Here is a 19,003-nt window from a genome sequence, read left to right as displayed (position 1 = left end):
ACTTTCGGCAAACTACCGACGTCCGACGGTACGATTAATAAATTATATAGCACGACAAGTCGACAAAATTATTGTCGATAACAATTTTATCATAGGTAGACCTCGATAACTATTACTGAAATAATAACCAATTATAAAATCGACAAAAACAGCGATAACGACGTCGACTGGATTTTATTTTATGAATTATTATAACAGTCTAATACAAAACTATTGCAACTATTTATAACTAATACCAATTTGAAACAAAATAAAAATGACGTTTAGCTTAACTAATAACTTGTAATTTGTATCATAAATATATTTTAAGCCCCCCCCCAGAAAAAAAATCGTATCTACGCCACTGATTCGTGTAGAGTTTCTCAACCTATGGTACACGGAAATCTCATAGGTGATACCCAAAGAAAATCTCCTTTTATAAAAAAATCGTTATTTATATTAAATATTATTTGGTCTATTAGATATTAATAATAATTTTACACATTTAATTTTCTTTTGGTGCATTAAATGCTTATATTGTCATAATTTTTTAGTTCTCAATAAAATAAATTTCTATTCGTGTAAAATAACGTATAGATTTTTGATACGCAAAAAAAAGGTTATTTGGTCGAGTGAACAATTTTGTTCATGAACAATTTTTAAACTGGTGTAGGTGGTACGCGGATATTATAATAAGGTTAAGAATCGCTGCATTAGTGCGATAGGCATAACTGTGGATCGATTACACAGTTACACACAAACGTTTCAATTGATTATATAGATTTATGTTATCATGTTTAGTGCAGGCAATCGACGTATTGTTAATTATTATTACTTATTATTTTTCAACCAGCTATATTATTAGCTATGCACCTATGCAGTTATAGAATAATAATATAACTACCAAAGTGGCAGCGAAACAGTAGTGACGGCCGATGTAAATGTCGTGGGACAAGATCTATATATAATTTTCTTAATAGATCTTGCCGGTCGAGGTGCTGCCCTCACGATCAATATAATTAACAAACTGTAGGTACACAAATAAAAACTATGTTTGAAATTTATGAAAACCAGTTAAAAATAAAACGCCTATCAAAACCAATATCATGAGGTTCTACAGGTTGAAATGCCGGAAAAGTTTAGGAAAATATTGTCAAAGACCGTTTCTTAAAGAAAATCCTATCGAAAAATGAAAGAATAATAAATTTATAAATTTACAAGCTACCTGAGCTTTCAGAAAATTGAAAATGTTACTCAACCTTAAAATAATTTAAAAGTATGTATAAAAAAATAGACGAAACAACCCGTGATTTTAAACCAAAACAATGTTAAGTAATACATTAATAATACATTAGCTATAATATTATCAATAATTACGGACTAACTTAGCTTCAAAACTAAATACAAGCGTCAAATTCTATTGAAACTTTGGTTGTAAAACAAAAACATTTTTATGATTCATATATTTTCCTAGTAAAGGAATAATATCGAGTAGCATGCATTTTTTTTTAACTTTTCAAACACTCGCAATTCGAATGAATAACTTTTTGAACACGACATTCAAACCGAAGACCCACGTTTGCTTTAAAGTCACGCAAATTGCGTAGATCTAAAAACATTCAAACGCAAAATCTGTGTTAACAGTACCTAATGAATATATCTGTTTGTAAATATTACCAATTCGAAAGTCTTTTCTTTCAATCTTTCCAATACCAGGCAACTGACCGGCACGCCTCCGTCCAAAAAACAATTTTTCGTCTGCATCAACGAACACGTACCCGTTTGACTAACAGGCTCATCGTTTAATATACCTAATGTCAAATGTTTCGGATCATGGCCACAAGCGATGTTGAATAATACTGTCTGTATCAGTGGTAAGAAGATCACAAATAGGGTAAACCTTTATAAACAGTATAATAAAACAAAATGTCGGATGAAGAAGTTAATATGAAGTAGTATAAAAATAAGTATAAAAATATTATATAGAGAGTTATTCTGCGACGATGCTCATCCAATTTTCTCCTTTAACAATGGAATTGTTCAAATTCTGATGTTTTTTAATTTTTAGATACACCTAAAAAGTATATTTTTAAATTCTTAATTTTTTTTGCACTATCTACTTAAAGAGTGGCGATTCAAACTTCTGTTTTTCAAATGAAAACCCTTCTTTTTTACTGTAAATTATTAAGTGGATATATTTTTTGAAAATGTTGATGTACTTGATGGCTAATTTAAAATTCAAACGAGTACTTTCTTCGTTATTCAATTTTTTTTTACTTATACCTATAGAATAATGTATAGCTTTAAAAATGGTTTTACAACAATATAAAATAGATTTAATATTGGATTTAGTATTTATTACACTTGAATCATTTTTAAAAATCATTAATGTTAATAGATTAATATATAATTAAAATCTTCCAAACCTATTATCATGGACCTAATTACCTTAGTGCATAAACTTAAATAACTCAAAAACTACTTGTTAGAATTTTTATTTTGGTACGTAAAATTGAAAAACAGAAGTTTTAGAACACTCCTTATAAGTATGTAGTACAAAAAATGTTGACAGTTTGAAAATTTTACCTTAAATAGCATACCTATTTAAAAATTCCAAAAATCAAATTTTGAAATTCTACATTATTGAAGAAAAAAAGGGAGTTGCATGCTTGGTGAATCGCCCTGTATATCCATTAATAATATAATATTATAATATTGTAGGTACTCACGGTATGTTTCTTCTCAACAGGTAAATGTTTTTAAACACCTGAGCTTTGAAACGACCAAATGTGAATAATGTATTGTTTAACAACGGTGGTGGGGGCAAATCTCGAGCGTAAGAAAACCTTCTTGTAGGCTGTAGGATAAACACGAAATATTAAATAGAAAATATTAAATCGCCAAAATTACGTAGTTATATAGATTATTATATGTACCGATTGTATAATTATTATTAATATGCTTACGACAACTGAATAAAAATATTACATTCGTTTATGCGCAGTGCGTGTGGCCTTTCAACGATCGAATGCAAAGATAAATTTAAATTAAATTAAGTATTTAGGGAAAAATTTTAAATAAATTAAACATTATTATAACCTTTATATGTATAGCATATATTATATATAACAGTACTGGTAATAAACTCATAAACGTTATACATACCTCTATTTATTTAAAAAATAATAGGTATATTATATTATGATATATACCTACTGAACATTAATAAGTACCACATAACATGATACGTTACAATTATTGGAAATGAAGAGTTAAGGATTGTTTAAAAAAAAAATGCTCAGGCATAAGAAAATAAAACAAGCAAGTTACAATGGTACCTATATATAAGTATCAAACATTGATTATTATACCCATATGGCCATATTTACTTATCACACAGGGAAAATCGTTTTATATAATATTTATATTATTTAAAAAAAAACTGTATTGTTCCGTACTTGTTTTACTGGTATTTTAAAACTGTTTGTCTTGGCCACTTGGTTTTGGCAAATCTTCAAAAATGCTTCCTCCAAATACGAACAATTGCACGAAGTCAATAGTTCTGTTGGTGTTGCTTCGGAAAGAAGAGTACCTTTTCTCATCAGACCGATCTATAAATAAAGTATATTTGTTGATATAATATAATATGTTTGTTTATATATTATATTATAATAAAGAAAGTTGATAAAAACTCGTCTCACCATTTGTGACTGTTTCGCTTCTTCAATATAGTGCGTAGTGATTATCACTGTTTTACCTTCATTCGATGTCAGATCCAATAGAAGTTCCCAAATGCTAGAAATCCAAATTTCAGTTAGTACAGGTAAAATAAATTCATAGGTAAATTTATTTTCACTTAATCTTTTTTTTTTACAATAAATGAATATAATTTAAACTGACTTATAATTGTCACACTGTATAAATAGGTATAATATAATACACATATTTCACATAGATAATTTATACAGCATATTATTATATGATGTAGGTACATAATATATATTACCTATGTATTAACCATTAGGTACCTATGTACTATGTAGGTATTATATATTATCATGGGCGTAACTATAATTTAATAGGGCTATCATATCAGGGCTAAAATCATAGAAAACCAAAGAAGTTAAAAATGAGCCAAAGGAGAAAAGCGCCCATCTCGGTATTAAAAATAAAATAAGTATAATATGTATATATATATTTAACTGTATAATACTACAATGTTTAGATGCAAATATTTTTAAAATATTACTATCGATTATCTAGAAATATAATTATCTATATAGGTATATTTTTACTATAGAAAGATCACTAAATCGGTTTATGTTATGGTCGACCTGAAGTATGTTTCAATTCTCGTCATTCATAAACTCGTACAATGAACATCCATAATGTTAAAATATTAATATTATATTGGTACATATTATATACCTAATATAATAATTATTAAATATTTTATACATTGAAGTATTGAACCTATTACAGTTTTTTTTTTATGTAAGGTGAGGTTTTAACCAGGAAGGGCTAACAAATAAAAACATATAGGGGGACTAAAACCGTCTATTGGGAAGGGGGGGACTTAGCTTACACCTACCTTGTTACGCCGATATGTATTACCTATGGTTACAGAGCATAAACTATGTACAGTGTATATTTTGTATTGATACCTATTATACTAATGCAAATATGTAGTTTTATTAAATCCATATTTAATTACCTTTGGCTAATTAAAGGATCCAGGCCAACTGTAGGTTCATCTAAAATCAACAATTTTGGATCATGGAGCATCGCTACTGCAAGAGATACTCTTCTTTGTTGACCACCACTTTGTAAAAAATCAAATTGATCACAAAATTGTTACACTAATTTGTAACATTAACCGAAAACCACGTTTGTCAAATTTCCTACTACTTACCTAATCTCATTTAGACTCAGACTGTACGATGGCAATTTCAAGAGCTCCTTTAGTTCTCGGCCTCTTGTTTCAATAACATCATTTGACAAATTAAATATGTAACCATAATACGTGAACGTTTCCTTTATGGATAATTCATTGTGCAATGCCAATTCCTTTAGAAATACAGATGGAGGTAAGTAATATTAAAAAATTAAAATAATTTAGACGATTAAGTGGCATTACTTGTGGCATATATCCGATGTCGGATATGTGTTTGCCTTTGAGTTTGATCTCTCCGGAATCTAAATGTAAGCGTCCGACGATACAGCTCAATAGAGTCGTTTTTCCACAGCCACTGGGTCCCAATAGCCCGTATCTGAAAATGAACAACAGGTAAGAGTTAAGTTTTGTCCGAATGAATGGTTTTTTTCTAATAAATTCCGAATCCTATACATAATATAAATTATGATATTATAGTCATATAGAAACAAATTTCATCATTACAATAGTGTCAAACTACTATCACTTTGATGGTTTCGTATTTCCCTTACGCCGTATAAAACGAAAAGTTGTATTGAATACGTATAAAGTAATAAAAATTGTTTGGTGTGACATTTATGAATAATAAACTTGATGATGAATAGTTTTTAACCTCATTTGTTATTATCATAATTTTATATTTTGTTGATCGACTTTGTCGAAATGATTATTTTTAACTGTCTCGTATAATATTCGTCCACAAAGATTTTTTTTATTAATCATAAGTGAACCACTCTGCACTCGTACCATAATATTCACCCAAACTTCGAAAATGTAATGAAAAATATTAGTAGAATAATAAAATTGTCAAATGTATACCCAATACTTTTTATTGTACTTAGAATATTTTAGTATAATACGGCTTATGTTTCAGTAACAAGCCGGATAGTTTCGAGACGTTAAACTACCTACCAAATAATAATTAATTTGAAAACACATGAAAAAATTAAAACAAATTGATAAGTTTAATACCTACCAATCATTAGCCATTATAGTAGGATGACAATTCTTTTTATGTTTTTACTGTTGTAAATAAATAATATACCTACTTAATAGTTATTAATTACTAATTACTACAAAAGTTGTTGTCCTATCATATAACAATAATATTATTTGTATTACAATTGCAACCATCTGGCGGTGGTACTTTGGTAAAAATAATAATTCGAAATAGCATAATATTATAGGTATACGTTAAAAAAAATTGTTTGATATATTATAATAATATGTTTGTCATCTATGACATGATAACTATTATCAACTCACGCAGCTCCGAAAAAGGTTTTATTTATTGGTATATTGAACTATCTATATTGAATATTATGAAGTATGTTTTTACATTATTAAAATAATAAATATATTAGGCAATATAGATTTTTATCTAATACATAATTTTATTATAATATTGATTGATTTCAAAATTCGCGGTACAGTGGTTAGTGGTAGTGGTGGTACATTGCAGGTACTTAGCCTAAGAAGAACAGCACAGATATTGCAACAGTCAATCGATGTCTTTTAAAACGCTTATGAAATAAGCTAAATGAAAAGCTTATTTTTAAAGCTTAAGCACCCACCCAAACATTGACTAATACTAACCAAAAAATTCTCCAACCAATAATTAGGTAGGTATGAAATTAATTGTCATAGACAAAACAAACTTTCGGTACCTCTTAAATACTATGTTATTGTACAATACAAGCAGGGTTGGGCGAGATACTCAAAAAAAAAGTATCGTAGCGGTAGCGGTAATCGGTGGAGGACTCATATTTTATGAGACCGACAATTTCAGTTTAGTGCTTATCTATGTAGGTATGACTGTAGATAGACATTATAGATAAGTAATTATTATAGATAGCTTGTAATTTATTTAATGTTTTTAAAATTATCTTACAAGTTATAATATTGTATGGTAAACTTCTTCATTATAGTTAATTTCGGCTCAATTTCGCCTGGACAATTGTTTGTAAAAACACAATCTGCGACGAAATTTTATACACTAGAATAGATATTAATAATAGACACACAAAAAAAACGTCCACAATTGTTACATTTATTTGAGTTTTGCGTGTCCTGCAAATCAAATTCAATTTTCTTGGTACTATTATTCAGTACAAATGTTTATAATAACTGCAAAATCCTGTATACAAGACTGCTTGGGTTAAGTCCCTGACATAATAAAACAGTAGGTACCTGTACCTACATACATAAATAATCAATAAAATATGTATAGATAATAAAAAAATAGGTAAAACCTTTAAGAATATTTCTAAATTCTGACTACTATAATATTAAATAATACAATATTATACATTACATAGAACTAAAAAATCATTTTTATAACCATAAAGCTTTTAGAACACGGGACAACTAAGAGGCTGTCACTGCGACTACAGCTTTCAGAATAGCTGTAACTGAATTTCAAAATCAAATGAAACATGCATTGAAATTTTCTCGTCATCAATAAGTTAAACGCGTGGAAAAAAGTTAAGGAAGGTATAAATTTCGAGTTCAGGGTTTTTTTTTTAGTGCATATTTTACTGTGACGATAACAACGTACTTCCCCAATAAAATACTGTCCCTCGCAGTGGGTAGCCGAAATTGTTTTTAAGCAAAGCCACCCTCCCAAAATTAATAAAAATTAGGTACCAAATCATGTATCAGCAAATAATTTATTGATTATCACGGTAATTTAAATATAAAACATTACAAAACGTGACTACAAGAAATTATTGACAATAGCCGAATGCATCAACGTATATGGACTCTCACCCCTATAAAACAGTCAGTCATGACTGGAGTCATGAAGGAGTCCTGACTCCTTTTATGTGTACAGAAGATAATATATGATAATAATATATTTATAAACCTATTTATTGTTAATATATAATAAGTGTTCAAGCGCATAAATGTCAATTCATCTGTGCTCAAGGTCGAAATAGATCCGCCTATACTTATATACATTATTCTATTAATTGTAAAAATGGTCCAAGTACAATAAATACTATATTCAATGTTACATCTATTTTAGATTTCATTAAAACCATTTTTAAGGACTATTATCTTTAAAATAAATATTTTAATAACTCATAAAATACTCGCCTGTATTTTTAATTAAGTTATACCTTCATACAATTTAAAAAAAAATATTTACTAAATACCTAATGAACAGTAAGAGCTAATTAAGTCAACGTTAATACGTTGAGATGTAAGGTCTGAGGACATAAGGTAATAGTCTTACAAACAGTACCTATATTTATCATTAAAAGTTTGAAGTTAATACACAGAAAGATACTAACTTAATTAAGTTGATAAAAAGTTAATCAATTAATTTTTTAATATCACCCATGTGCTGGATCACACTATCGCATCAGAGGGATTGTGCCACTTTCAATTATAACTTCCTATAGGTACTATTCGCTCTTATCGCTGCACGCATAAGTACTATAGCTATTGAGTATAGCTGTAAGTTCGTTGGTTTAAGCAATTACACGTTGGTCTCAACTAATATTAAGTTATTAAATCTTGACATTTTTATTAAAATGTTCTAGTTACCTATAGAGATCGCGTCTCCTTGTACAGAAAAGGCGCGCTTTCGACGCTTAATCGTTTCTTCGTACCGGTCACGTGATTACGTGATTATTAGGTAAGTATAGGTAATAGATAGAGTTACATATAGGGTTGACAGTATTAAAATCGGATACTAGTATTGCGGTATAAGAATCTGTATACCGAAAAAACCGTCGATGGCGTCGACCCATCCTAACCTAACCCATAGTATACGGTATTACGGTATATGAGCAATAACCGCGGTATTCCCGTATATCAAATAAACCGTCCACCCTAGGTATCAGTACACGGGTACTTACATTTTCCCGGTTGGAATAGTCAAGTTCAGGTCTTTGAGTATGGCCGTCTGACCGTACTGCTTGTACGCGCTCCTCACGACCACCGCCGACGAGGGACGGGGCACGACCGCGGTCTGCTGCACATTTTCGGACGGAGCTTCGTCGCGCGTCACCACCGACGCGGTCATGATGGTCACGGTGTGGTACACGAATAGAGTTCAAAAGTCTCACACACGCGTATAACCGGGCACGAGGTGTAGAAAAAGTATCTCTGGAAAAATGTAAGTGGGTACCGCGGAACACCGTCGCAAACGTACGTTTATTTCAGTGTATTATTATTAGCGAGTGCGGCGACGATATCGCACTTTGATCGGTCGGTAAAATAATACAATAATTATGACATGGACGGCGCGAACGCAAAAACAGTAATAACGCGAATTATTGTCGACTGTTGCGTGTGGGGCATATTGCCACTGTTGCAGTTGTCGTGTACTGTCTCTAATTGCAGCCGTCGTCGGCACTTTGGGTGACGACCGACCGTGGCGCGCGAAATCGGCTTGCCCCCTCGACGATAAGTTTTTTTTTTTCGTACGTCACGTCTGTTGTACCAATACCACTCTACACACACAATTCGATCATTATATTATTATTTATTATGTGTGTGTGTGTGTGTTGTATACGATATCCTGCGCCACGTACCGGCCCAGGACGTGATCGAAATAGGTAGGTATAATATTATGAATGTGTACTTATAAATCGCCACACGAAGAATGTCCGTTTGTCGTTTGCGAATTTTTTATTCGTTCCAATCGACGCGACGCGTAACGCGTACCTACCTATATACCCAACCTGTGGTATATCGTACATAATATTATGATATTATGTACAACAACGTGTAGGCATATCGTAATATGTACATGTAAGTAAACCCAAAGCTAGGCAACATTTCAAATTATTCTGTTTTAAAATTCAAAATCATTAGAAATTATAGATATAGAGATTATAGACTCAATCAATTGCAAATCAAATTATTATGTATTAACAGTTAAAGTTAATATTATTTTCTAAAGAATAAGTCACACACTCATACATGCAGTCATACATAACTATGCAAAAAAGTTATTCCCTAATTATATAATGTTTACACAAAATCTTGGAAAACTTAACTCGGAAAAAAAGATTTTAATAATCCTAAAATGACGATTTATTTCAAATTGTGCCAAGCTCTAAGTGTAGATTTAATATTTATGTCGCAGTGTCACAGTTACGTATCTTCGAATAATTTTTTTTTTGTGGAGAAGGGGAAAAATATAGGTACTAAATATTTTTTACTTTTCGTGTCTATAAATATAATAGTGCGGGAGAAGGTGTCACCCGTTTTCAACTCAAATAATTTGCCAATTATAAATCTATAAGTGTAAACACTAAACATTACATAACAAGTAAAATATACAACTGACGAACACACTTATCGTCTGGTAATATACTATATTCTCTCACCACATTTTCTAAGTAATACCAAACAACTATCCTTACCACCCGTGTTTACATCGTCAAATCACCTATCCGGAATACTGTACCTAGTACCTACCACAAAAACCAAATTTTCAATATTTTTATTCATTTCAGTAATATTTTTTGGGTTCCAATTTTAAAATTGTAGAAAGAAATGATATTTACTTACTCATTAGTAATTAGTAATCACTATTGATAAAGACTTGATTTGGGAGGACTTGGAAGAGTTTTAGAGTGTCTCATGAGTCATGCCCGAATATTTGTGTCAATGCACAAGTGTTATCTATACCTTAAAAATTTGAAATTTATAACATATCTATCAAATTTACGTTACGCAGAAGTAAGTAAGGTATAGAACCAGATAACAATATTTTGTTTTGTATATTAGAGTAAATTTATATTGACTTATTATCAAACTACAACAAGTAAGAATTTAAAGTAAGGATGATCTGCAAAGCCTATAAGGCTATAACATTTTTCAATTTTACACTAGATGCTACTGCTTTTTAGTACCCTCTAATTTTCACGAAACAATATTTTTATTAAGTACAATAAATAATACCAAATTCTTTTTTTCTTGTTCATTTTTATTTAATAGTATATACTTCCTCTGTCATATAATATTTTGTATACCTTCCTGTTTTAATACAGTGATTTCTAATATCAATGCAATTTGTGTAATATACTTCAATAAATGTAGCTAATTCATATAACAATAATTGCACATACTACATAAATATTTAATGCATACAAAATTAAATAGCCAATTTTATATTTGTTATTTTCATTGAAAACAATATAATTTTTAATTTATTATTCAAAACAAAATTATTATACCTATAATTTATTTAGCATGTGAAGGCAATTGATTAGTACTAACTAGTTATGGTATCTACATATTATAGTAAAGTGGAAACCACAATTATAACATTATTGCGTAACTGCATTATATAATAGTATCATTAATTATCATATTGTAATAGTACTCACAGTCCGTTTATTTGAAATAAATAACTAATTAAATAAATAAATAAATAATAATATTATGTAGACTGTAGTAAGCCCAATAGTATCAATATAAGATTACACAGTTAGAAATACTAAGGTTAAAAGTAAAAAGGTTAAAACACACTGTTTCCGGCAATGTGTACATAATTATTAATTACCTTTCATCACAACCACCGTCTTAACTGAACTGATAAATGTGATGCGTCGTTAATAATTAATAATGCGTGAAACCGTACAAAGAGCTCACTAATATTATATACCGGGTAATCTATTTTTTAAAATTATTAACATTTTTAAAAATATTTTACTTACATAATTTTAAGTCGTTACAAAACAAAATTTTTGGAAAAAAATAATATTTGTATTGTTATCAGTTTTGAAATTTCATACTTTTTTGAATGAGAATATAATCTTACATTGTTAATTTCATATTTCGAAGCAGAATATTATTCAGAGTATTTCAATTTATAAAAATAACATTTCGGACAAGTAGTTTATTCGTGAAAACTTTATAAGTTGGTATTTAAAGTTTAGAGGAGTAGTGAAGGAACATTATGTGGGGTACTCTTGTACTACTAAGCACTTCACTGCGCTCATCAAAACTTTAAATACTTAATTATGACTCATAATCTACTAGTAAAAAATTAGATTTTTATTCATCAAACTACTTCAAAAATATTTTGACTTGGGATAAAAATTAAAAATATATGTTGTGATTAAACAAAGGAAAGATTAAAAAAATAATGTATATCGATAAATTAGCAAAAAATATATTATTCTTAGATAAATATTATTTTTTGAAAAAATGAGTCTTCCGCTTTAAATATATCACCTTGTAAAGTGTTATTCAACGATTATAGATAAATGTGGTACAGGTACACAGTAGCATAGCGAAATTAAAATTTAATATTCCATATATAGACTTTATATAGTTTTCAAAATACTTTGACTGCTTATCGATTTATGTTACAAAATGTTGGATATAACATTAATAAAACTTTTAGCAATTTTTATCTATTTGAAATTTAATAATATGAAACAAACTTGTCTCGTCATTGCGCACTATAGTTTCTAATATATTATATTAATTAATTGTAGGTATATAATAATAATTGTAATGTAAAAGTAAATAACTCTCTGCCTCCTACACAAGCTTTGCTTTGATTATTGTTTATTATTTTGCATGTATTTTTATATTGTTTAATAAATTGTTCTTATTTGAAAAAAAATCAATAACCTACTGAGTATGGTGAGGTACTATCGTAACCTAAACCTTACAGTAGAATGAGTTACCACTTTTTTATGTGACCACGTACTTACGTTTACTGATTCAAATGAAACTTTGAAAAAAATCATTTTTATTACTTATATTAAATGTATTATTACATTGCATTTTCCAACATCTATACATAAACTATTTGATGAAATTTTTGTTTTAATTATATTTTATGCAGCGGTGATAACGCTTCACTATTCTGTTCTATTATTTATTTATTTATATTGCAATATAACTTGATCTGCTGATGTCATTTTTGTACGACATTCACTATTTATTGTGTATATTTTAGACTACAGAGTGTAACAGAAAGAACTGACCAAAAAAAAATTTTTGCTACTTAAACTTATGACAAAAATTGATAAAATTATAGGATTAGTACATGTTTTAGAAATATACCCATGTTAGCAAATTGGCTATTTTAAATTTATTCAAAAAAATTTAAATCAAATTTAAAATTTTTCATTTTTGGTATTAAAAAATTAAAATAATTTTTATTTTATTACACGTGTAGCGCAAGTAGCTATAAATTATATATAAAAAAAAAAAAAATTAAAATATTGATTAAAACAAAAGTTATTCCAAAAGTCAGTTCTATCTGTTACAGGGTGTATAGTACAGTTTTACATTTAATTATTGAAAACTATGAAAACGGAATAGGTAAGTATTTATTTTAATTTTTATCATTACTCTAATAATTGTTTTCACATAATAACAATTGTCACATAATATACCCAATACAAGTACATTGTACAGGTGCTTTTCACATTTTAAAATAATAGACAAAATGTGTAGTAGTATTATACCTAATCAAGTTACTTAAGTGTTTAATATGAACATTTACATTTTAATAATGAATACCTAGTGAAAGTACTAATATTTCCAATTAAATATAAATATTACTAATTTTATCCTAAAATCTTTAGTATGACATTGAATTTTTGCTTAAATCGATTTATTACAAGACCTCAAATACTATAAGGTTGAAACAGATTTATTTGATTTATCAAAATGTTTTCCAACTTTGACTCAATATAGATAATCTAAGAAATTAACGATGTCTGCACTTAAAAAAGTATCTAGTCAATATTTTGAGTAATGACTTATGAGTTATGAGTTTATGACTAACGATAAACTATTTACTTTTAACCAGTGGCGGATCTAGGATTTTTTTATGGGGACTGCAAAGGAGCCACAACTCATTTGCGCATAATTTACGAACAATAGAAACTTTTTTTCAAACAAATTTACCCACGTACATAACCTGCGTATCTCTAAATTTTCAAATTGGTCATTACCGTTGGTGGAAAATTATTATACTCATACAACATTTTCATTCACCCTTTATAAGGCTTAAGGCTTTTTGTTTAATCATATTCTGGTTATAGCCTGGTGGGTTGAAAAATGTTTCCTGAGCTTTTTTTATTTAATTTAGCATAGTTTCCTTAGCAGGCATTTATTCACAATTTTAACGTTTAAAAAAAAGTATTAATTACAATTACAATCACTTTTACAATATTAAGTCACTAAAATAATTGTAAATACCTATGTACCTATTTAATATCTATTGGTAGGTACGTACGTGTTTGTTTGAGATTAAAGCTAGTCTACACGGCTCGGGTACTTTGCGAGTGCCGAGCACAGAAATCGCGATTATAGTTACTGATAGATGACAACTGAAGAGAAACCACGATTGAAAATAATTGTAATGCTTTAAAGTTTAAGAGTATACGGTCCTGTCTCGTGTAGTCGTGTGGGACCCGCCTAAGACACCCAAAACTGTACCTATATAAGCTATAGTTTTATTGTTCACAGTTTTGTGAGCAAACGAGTTGTAGTAAATTAAAAAAAGATTTGCGCAAACAAGTATCCGCCTGCTAAGGTTAAGGTCTCGTATTCAGTATACTCCATCCTAATGGAAAACCTTTTTTTTAGACATTAAATGAATGTGCTTAGTATTCAAAATGTTGCAACTCAATTTTTATTTTTTCGGAACTAATTTTGTTTAAAAATTTCCCCAGCCAACTGAAAAATACTGTTGTGAAGAGTATTTGTTTTTCAGAAAGCAACATGTTAAGGGGATGATATAATACCCTAGCATCTCCCTCTGGATCCGTGCCTGTTCATAACTACAAAATAAATTAATTTAATACATTAACGCAATCATTTAAAACGTTAAAAGTTTATGAAACTATTAGTGCGACTAAGAACAAAACGACAGGTAGACCTTTGCCACCTTAGATATAATGAAAGTAACAATTTAAGATGATACAGTTTATCTGAGTAGTATAACAAATGGTGCTCTGATCAAATATAATATACACAAATAATTATAAAAAAAAAAATTAATGATATAATATATTCACATGTTTTCAATTAATTTCAATAATTAGTATTTTTATTCATTTTAATGAGCTATAATCTTAAACGAGTTGTACCTACGAGTAAAACATAATTATTTTTTATCAATTTACACCTAAGTAATATAATAAATCATTATATTATCTACTTATTATTATGATTAATGTTGACTCTTGCGTATGGTAAGTATAGACGTTGTATATTATTACGCAAGTTTTTTTTTTTAAATTAATTTAATATAACATATTATCACTATAGGTGGAGTTAACCTTTTGTTCTGGAAGTGATAAACTTATTTCACATATATTTAACCAACTATACCTACCTAATTAATGTGTTTTATTTTATAAACATAATTTTATAGAGATATAATATATTATGTTCAATAAATTATTAATAATGACTTAAAAACAATGCAAGTATTCATTTATTACTTTTAAGGAATTCTCTACAAGCCCTATTTTTTAGTCGAAAATCTTGAAAATTTAGTACATGACTATAAGAAATTACTTAAAATTTCTTCTTATAGCAATTACAATTTTTTTGAAATTCTAATTTTTCAAAAATCACAAAAATGTGCAAATTATTTCGTATTTAAAACTATACATTTTCAATTTGAATACTTAAACATAAACGTTTAATAAGGATCTTCGTGTGTTTTTATTTAACGAAAATACATAACTGTACCCATGCACAATATAGGTATATTGTTCCAATTTCATTATTTCAACTAAATTGGATGTTTAAACGAAAAATAAAGCGATTTAACAGTAATCAAAAATTGCATTGTACCTAATTCAAACCATATTAATCGCAATGACTGAAGCTTTTCGCTAATACTCGGTGTATTATTATTTTCTATGTACAAAAAAATGTTAAAAATATATGGACTTATTTTATGTATACCACGAATCTATATTTTCACCGTTATATACAGTACGTTGGTATCTAATACCTAGGTACTGCAGACTTTTATGTTATACGGGTTATAATAACAATAGTAGTATGCGATGTAGATGCGATTATAATATGATTTTGTTAAAAATTGGTTCAAGTTTAACGTACTGTAATACTATAATACTGACTAATTCAAAAATAAATAACTAATAAGTAGATAGTATTATAAAATATAATATTAAATATCCTTAGGAATAGAGATTGACACAACCACCCGTCTCTACTTATTATCATAATATATCACTTCATATAGGTACCTATCTCCACAGTGATTTATTCGAATATATAATACCTACGTTAATATTACAGTGACTTACTTAACAATAGGTACACACTAGGTATCTCCTATACAGCAGAGTGAGTTCCCCGGTAAAGATAAAATTATATTGTAATACCATTTCATAATACTATCACGCGACCATTGCAGTCTATTTTATGTGCGTGTCGAGTAATTTATATGCAATTTTAATAATATTATAATAGCCAATTGGCCACTAATAAGCGTGATAAGTATGACATGTTCACCTAACCTAACACACCAGACCAACAACCCTGTACCATTTTTTTGTTCTGCCTATATTATGCATATCCAGTGATGCTACTGTATGTCACCTAAGACTACAGTGTCACTTTTAATGAAGGGGTCCTAATTTAATTTTGTTACGCCTTACGCTTACTGCTGTGAACAAAATATGGGATAGTCGATAAATTGTAGATTGGAAAAAATGAGGTAATATTAACATATTTAATAAATGTATAGAATAATATTTCGATAATACATGACATGTTGATCCTAGATAGCAGATATTAGATAATATACAAAATATTCGTATTTTTCTACAATATATGCACATTGTATTATGTTTTATTGTTACAAACGTATTAGTAGGTATACCTATATTAGTCGGTATTTTGTGAAATTTGTTGCATACATTAAGATAATATGATTTTAAAATTTGCTATCAAGTAGACAGGTACCTACGGAAATAGGTTATTATTAGTTGGACCAGGGCCCTTACATTCTGTGGGCCCCAGTGATTGACACTCCCCTCCCCCCTGGTAGTTCCACTACCGCGAATATCACTTTTAAAAATAATAACCTAAAGTTTACGTGCCTATATAGATACGAATAATATAGTAATTTGAGTAACGAATGTTTATGTAAATTCTTTTATTTATTAGAATGAGCTATATGAATACTGATAGGAAATGTGTTTTATTTAAACAGATCTTGTACTAAAATAACACCATTCTTATTTTAGATGGCTCGAATAGTTATACATTGTTCACTTTTTAAAAACTGTTTTGGATATATTTAATTTTTCAGATTACGTTTTTAAATAAAAACAAGTATGTACTTAACAACTTCCTAGCGTATGCTTAAGTAGACTAATTCGTTCTTCAATTAATATGAATTCAATATTATAATACCTTTTATCAACCAGAGACAATAATAATTTAGTTAATATATAAATGAAGCTCAGAGTCTCAGACAACAAAATAACAAATTAATTTTTTTTTTATACCGTTTTTTCCATAATAATATAAATAAATTGTTTTCAATTGAATTACATTTTAAGTGCATTTTAAAATCACGTTTGAGGGTTTTTTGTACGTGTAAAGCCGTTCCCTATGTATTTTACTTTTATAAGTCAATGTGAACAGGATTCAGCCACGAACCAATATACAATTACACATAAATATCGGTTAATTAGGTTCCGTTTATATTCTCTATACCCATAAGCAGAAAAAAAAAATTACCTGTAATACAAATATTATATTCATTGAACAACATTTAACCCGCACACCACGATAAAACGAGTTACTTAAATCAAAATAGTAGTTCTTGCTTTATAATATTATGCTATGTCAGCTGTATAGTGCAATATTATACGAATATAACGGAAGATTTGGGGGTATTATAAAAAATCAAATGTCATTAGTAACATTAGTTTTACAAAAAAAAAAATGATTAATAATTAAATAGGACTAGGATTTTATAGAAAAAAATGTGATAATATGTGATTTGAAGATAATAATTCTTATAATATTATGTAAATGCATTTCACGTTATTCTGAAGACATTGAAGCAAATTTTTTTTTCCCATCATGTTCTTTTTTGTTATTTTTTTTCACGATTTTCACGAAAATTTTATCGATTTCCATAATATAATTTTATGACATTAGCGTATGCTAATACTAATAGCTATTACGCTAATAGTAGTAGGCATTAGCCCACCATATTGTCACCATACATTACTAATAACTAATAAGTAAAACCGTAAAAATGTTATAAATAGTAGACGGCTGTTAAAAAGTTATCGTAATACCGGAATTATAGTGTAGGTTATCATACACGTTATCTACATAACGTCATTAGGTAACGTTTAAAATAATATGGCACTGCATCAAACATTAATGTAGGTAGACTGTAGATCATACCTTGTTTAAACAATTTAGTTTATATGAAATATTAAAATATGCTCCCATAATATCAATTGAAAGATAATTTTCAATGTATAAAAATATATTAGCTGTGTGCTAATATATTTTTATATACAATAGGCTAAGTTTTAAGGAAAATGATTGAACAAAATCTAAGGAAGTGGAATGTACCTACTTTTTATTATAGTAGTTATTTAATTTTTTAATTTCAGATTCTGAGTGGAACGATGAATGTATTGATTTTACAATGATGTGTTTTTTTTTTTATTTTAATTTTAATTTTTATTGTGTCTGTGTACACGATGATAAGTAGTCAAAATAATGCTTCGATTATCAACTTCAGTATCTTGTTCGATTGGAAAGTGAATATCGTTGGTGCATTGGGGAGGTCAAAATTTAAAATTCCCAGTAATTTTCAAAAGCGCCGTGAAAAACAAAAGAAAAATTAAGGAAAAACGGGAATTTGCACGCAAAATCGATTTTTCACAAAATTGAATTTGGTTTTTGGTGTAACTTTAAAACAAATGACCGTAGATACATGACATTTTGACTGAATGTTTATCTTAGCATCTTCTATACACCATAACATTTTCAAAATATTTTGATTTATTTTGAGCTGCTTACGGACATTGTCATATATATATCAATTTTTTTAATTTTTTTTTCTATAAATATCAATAAAAT

At 28.5% G+C, this 19,003-nt stretch overlaps 1 protein-coding gene across 2 annotated transcripts in view; it reads right to left on the bottom strand.

Annotated features, from left to right (window-relative positions):
* The window catches only part of LOC100159508 (ABC transporter G family member 23), a 101,771-nt gene that overhangs the window by 19,763 nt on the left and 63,005 nt on the right, over nt 1-19,003 (bottom strand). The window contains exons 1-8 of one of the 2 annotated variants that reach the window (XM_001945330.5): nt 8,779-9,286; nt 5,117-5,249; nt 4,892-5,046; nt 4,694-4,801; nt 3,681-3,774; nt 3,438-3,590; nt 2,709-2,836; nt 1,657-1,879 (exon numbers count right to left, since the gene is read on the bottom strand). In XM_001945330.5, the coding sequence (XP_001945365.2) occupies nt 1,657-1,879; nt 2,709-2,836; nt 3,438-3,590; nt 3,681-3,774; nt 4,694-4,801; nt 4,892-5,046; nt 5,117-5,249; nt 8,779-8,945 (1,161 nt within the window). In that variant the 5' untranslated portion in view covers nt 8,946-9,286. Of the gene's footprint in view, nt 1-1,656; nt 1,880-2,708; nt 2,837-3,437; nt 3,591-3,680; nt 3,775-4,693; nt 4,802-4,891; nt 5,047-5,116; nt 5,250-8,778; nt 9,287-19,003 lie in introns of those variants that run through there. The other variant, XM_029486565.1, reaches the window with a different exon arrangement.

Source organism: Acyrthosiphon pisum, chromosome X (assembly GCF_005508785.2).
Source record: "Acyrthosiphon pisum isolate AL4f chromosome X, pea_aphid_22Mar2018_4r6ur, whole genome shotgun sequence".
In the NCBI taxonomy this organism is placed as follows: domain Eukaryota; kingdom Metazoa; phylum Arthropoda; class Insecta; order Hemiptera; family Aphididae; genus Acyrthosiphon; species Acyrthosiphon pisum.
Note: the sequence above shows the minus strand (reverse complement) of the source record. Positions and strands in the feature narration are given on the sequence as shown.